The 5127-nt window shown below is 39.5% G+C and overlaps 1 protein-coding gene across 1 annotated transcript in view; it reads left to right on the top strand.

Annotated features, from left to right (window-relative positions):
* The first annotated feature begins 1767 nt into the window (after window positions 1-1767).
* The window catches only part of MOV10L1 (Mov10 like RNA helicase 1), a 51977-nt gene continuing 48617 nt past the window's right edge, over window positions 1768-5127 (top strand). Inside the window, exon 1 of the mRNA XM_063135011.1 lies at window positions 1768-1853. Within this exon, the coding sequence (XP_062991081.1) occupies window positions 1823-1853 (31 nt within the window). The 5' untranslated portion in view covers window positions 1768-1822. The remainder of the gene's footprint in view (window positions 1854-5127) is intronic.

The raw sequence follows: 5127 nt of genomic DNA, 5'->3' as shown, positions 1-5127 counted from the left end.
ATTTATTAGGAAATCAAAGTAACAAGAATACCATCAACCCTGAAGATACTGGCACACTGGAAACTAGAGAGCTCCGGCCATTGGGCGGTATAGAAATGTAATAAATAAATAAATAAATGGGCTTTGTGCAGTTCTTAACATTCCTTTGCAACTAAGAAACAAACCCAGCAGTGCAACACTGCAAAACTACCTTTCAGTGTTTTGCTAATCTTAAGGGAAACTAATTTCAGACCTTTTTATTTTTCCTTGTAAAAAAGGAATATTTGCCACTATTACAACAATTATAATTGTTTAAAGATAATCCGCATTTCATCAAGTACTAAATGTGCATGTTGCTAAATGCAAATGTTCATATGTACATATGAACATTTGCATTTAACAACATGCACATTCTTATTCCTAGAAAATAAAAGTCCAAACATTAATCAGTGTGTCTTTGTAATGCTATTGCACTAATAAGGTAAATAATTTCTAAATGTTATAGGCACAGTCTGCTGTGGAAAAGTAGTGTATAAATAAACGACTCAAAATTAGGCTCCAATGAGTTCAATGGGACTTATTCCCTAGATATGTGTAGACAGGATTGCAGCCGGTCTGGATCCAACCCATAGAGTGCAAATTTAACTAAACATGTTATATAATGTGCTCAATACAATAGAATATAGCCAAATAACACATGCATAAGGAAACTGGCTATTTCTACAGTGTGATTATATGTCTGAAAACTAGGATTGATACTAAAGTCTTATACGTGTTTATTCAGAAGTAAATCCCACTGACTTCAATAGACCTTAGTCCCAGATAAATGGGTATAGGATTATTATTTTTAATAGGATGCCAGTATACATTTGATAGCTTTGTAAGGGAACAACACAGGTGTGGGTTAGTTGTGACAAATTCCACAGAAATAGCCCTATTACAGTCCGATCATATGCATATCTATTCAGAAGTAAATCCCATTGAGTTCAATGAAACTCCCAGCAATCTATGTATAGGATTGTAGTAGTAGTAGTAGTAATAATAATAATAATAATAATAATAATAATAATAATAATAATAATAATAATATCATCAATATATTTCTTACCCGCCTCTCCACTTGGATCGAGCCGGGGAACAACAGCGAATATAAAACACGTATATCAACCTGTGTATTTACTTATTAGAAGTATTTATAAACCACTTACATCTACCGATTTTAAAGCAGGGTACACAAATCATAAAAAACAACACTACAAACAAATGTTGAGATAGAAAAACAACTTCCTACCACTCCCAGCATTTTTGGAGTTCTAGTGCTTCTCCACCCACCCCTATCTAAATATGCATAGGATTGCACCTTTATTTATTCTGACTGAAACCCACTTCGTCAGATGTAGATGAGGGAATTACGCACACGAGAAAATCTGGATTGGGGGTGGGGGGAATGGTTGCTTGAGGCGTTTTTAGGTCAACGCGCAGAAGCCACCAGGGCGGAAGAGAGGGGGAAATAGATAGGTGGAGGGAAGGCTGCGGGGAGAAACCGACCCAGCAACTGCTGAATGCCCGCCCAGGCGCGAGCGGGGACTCAAACCGAGCGTCGTTCCCCCTCGCTGCGCTTGCGCAGTTGAGGAGAGTTCCGCGCTCAGGGCGGCGCGCTGCCAAAAGAGGGCGCTTTGGGGGGTGGTTGGGCGCGGCCATTTTGGCGAAGCTTCCACATGCGCTGCGATTCGCGAACCGCAAAGAAAGAGCAGGCGAGGAAACGGGTGACGGCCGCCGAGCGAAAATGCTGAAATTCTTGTCCAAAGCCTTTTCGTTTTTCTGGCGAAAGGCCGACCTGGAAATGTTGGGAGCTGAGCAGCAGCCAGCCAGAGGTAGAGGAGTTGAGTGGCTTCCTGCCCAGCTCAGCTTTGGTTTCTTTTCTTTGACCTGGTTGTTTGAATTGCAGGGCTGTTTAGGCCTTATCAGGCTAGAGGATGCTCTCCAAGGCCCGGGAACAGGATTGCCCCGTGGTAACTTATACCTGTCTAGCTCAGAAGCGGGCCCCGTTGAGTTCAGTGGGAATAGGATTGCAGTTCAAATCTTGTTTTTCTCTTGCAGTTGTGCTTCCTGGCTTAGACGTCTTCTGATTCGGTTGAGTTTTGCATCTGTTCGTTATAGTTCATCACCAAGAAGACTATCTCGCATATTGATTAGTTTGGTCATGATACACAATAATAAACAAATATAAAATAAATAACTGGCTGTCTTGAGAGCCCTCACGACTAGGAACTCCGTTTATGTAGCTGTAGTTTAAAGATGATGGTGAAAATATAGCGAAGACATTTATGTAGCTGTAGTTTAAAGATGATGGTGAAAATATAGCAAAGACATAACATCAACGAGTTATGTTTCCCTCGTTTAAAAACATCTCTTTACAGATATTTATTTTTTATCCAATTCAAGTGATCAGGCCTATCAATTGATAAATAAAGCATCCAAATATATAGCTGAAATTTAAAAGAACTGAAAAAAACTTATTACTAATACATCAACTAATGTCCTAATATAAACCAAGCTATATGAGATTGAAACATCTGCTTGTTTATATATATATTTAAATTCTGATTACTTTCCTGAAAATTTGTAGGATCATTCCATTAGTTTTGCAAGATGATGGATGACCTATTCAGCCACAGAGCAATATTTGGTTCTACTTTACATCTATTTCAATAGCAATTAATGAGTTATATCCATTGCTAGGCATAATTAGAGTAGACCCATTGAAATGAATGGGACTACAGCCCAAGGAGTCAAATACATTTTGTGGACTAAGTAAATCTTTTATATGGTCTAATAAGGGAGTGGGGGGAACTGGGTAAAGAGGAATGATATTGACACCACTTTATATTGACACCTCTTCTTCCCAAAAACTCTTGGTTTCAGTACGTTCCCAGCATTAAGAAACATACCAGGTGACATTCTGTTGCATTTCTTTAAAACGTGTTTAAACCACCACTTCCAGCCATTCCACCAACCCTGCTGAAGACAGTCCCGATGAAGGCACTCCCTTCTCTCAGCTACCACATCCAGCAGCCCATTTCACCCAGCTATACTGAGAGGGATGAATGGGGAAGTGCACCCATTGTACCAGTCTTCTTGCTCTTATATCTTTGGACTCTAAACATACTAAAAAGAACATAAGAGCCATGCTGGATTAGACTAACATCCATCTAGTCCACCATTCTTTTTGCGCAGTGGCCAACCAGCTGCCCACAGGACGCCCTTAAGAAGAACATGAATGCAACAGCACACCCCTGCCCATTTTCTCTTGCAACTGATGTACATAGTAGCCATTGATAGTCTCATCCTTCATGAATTTGTCCAATCCCCATTTAAAGCCATCCATCTTGTGGTAGTGAATCCCATAGTTTAACGATATGCTGTGTGAAGCTTCATAGTATTACGAGAGAGGAAGAAAAATGCCTCCCTATCCACTTTTTCCACATCATGCATAATTTTGTACACTTCTATCATGTCATCTTTCACTAGTCTTTTTCTCTTAAGATAAGCAGTCCTAGATGTTACGTTTTTCAATAAGGGAGTTGCTTCAGCCCCTTTATCATTTCAGTTGCCTTTTCTGTACTTTTTCTAACTCTACAATATCCTTTTTTAAGTGTGGTGACCAGAACTGTATGCAGTACTCCCAAGTGTAGTCACACCATAGATTTGTATAAGGGCAGTATGATCTTGACAGTTTTATTTTCAATTCCTTTTCTAACTACATGGAATTTGCCTTTCTCACAGTCACTGCACTCAGGGTCACCATTTTCATCGAACAAAATAAACAATAAAACCTTTTCTAGGATATCTGGAATAGATAGATACATGTTAGACTTGATTTCTCTTGGCTGCTGAAGAGCCTTTCTAAGAACTATTTTGACATTTTAGTTTTTTATGTTTGGGAACATGATTACTGATTGTTGCATAATAGTGTTCAAACTTTTCTGTAAGCTTGATTTGTCATGTGTTTCCTGTTAGATGTTAGTAAACAGTGAATTTCTAAGAACTGCAGTTCTGTGAACGTTACTGCATAGGCTGACATTTGTATTTACTTCATCTAGAGCCCGTAAAAATGTTACATTTTTTAAAAGAGAAGTTGTAATGGTTAGTAAACGGATACAGCTTGAGAGCACATAGGCTGTGATGTGTTTTTAAAGGGTGAAGTTGAATCTAGCCCTTTTAACTTTACAAAGGGTCTTAAGAAATCTGTCCTAAAAAATTCTTAATAGCCTGCTTCACACTTAACGCTAAGCCGTGGTGTGGTTTGTTGAAATCTGGCTTGTCATTGGGTCTGAATCCAATTGTATCTGAACCCACTCCTTTGTCAACCACCTACAAACCACAAACAGAAGCTATGGTTTGTCGTTGGCTTCCAACGTCTGGTTAATTTAAACCGAGGATTGTTGTGAAGTTAAAGCCCAGAACTGTAGCTTATCCCTGGCTTGTTTGCACTGCTGAAACAGGTGCCCAGCAAAAGCAGCCTGAAAATGAAACAGTTTTGAAGATGGCAAAATAGTTTGGAGAGAAACGAACTAGAAATCTGTGATTCGTTTGCTTGCCTGCAAGACCGTTCATGGCTAAAGCTATAAACCATGGGTTACTGTTAAGTGCAAATACGGCCTGTAAATTGGTTTCAGTATCCATCTATAGACCCTGGCACACTCCTAACTGTGGGCCTTTTCAGATGGTGCTAAAGCACCTCTATGGCCCCATTCAGACAACACGCTAAACCATTCTGCTTAACCACAAAATGATTAATGGGATGCATTAAAGTTAATGCATTCCGTTAACCATTTTGTGGTAAAGCAGCATGGTTTAGTGTGTTGTCTGAACGGGGCCTATGTCTGGTGAGACTGGAAACTGTCTTAAGCATATTTGTATCCTCCCCTGCTTCCCAACCATGTGTAGAAGTGACTGTTGAAACTAGAATGTTCACAGCTCAAGATATAGTGGGTACTAGATGAAATTGCTTATCTGTCTGCTTCCTTACTTCTTCTTACTGGGTTGCTAAGCAATTGAAACATGAGGCTAGTGGATAAGTTTCACTGAACATGATAGCTTTTGTACCCTGATTCCAAATGCATCGACCTGGTTCACACATAACAC

Source organism: Elgaria multicarinata, chromosome 9, assembly GCF_023053635.1.
Source record: "Elgaria multicarinata webbii isolate HBS135686 ecotype San Diego chromosome 9, rElgMul1.1.pri, whole genome shotgun sequence".
Lineage (NCBI taxonomy): Eukaryota > Metazoa > Chordata > Lepidosauria > Squamata > Anguidae > Elgaria > Elgaria multicarinata.
Note: the sequence above shows the minus strand (reverse complement) of the source record. Positions and strands in the feature narration are given on the sequence as shown.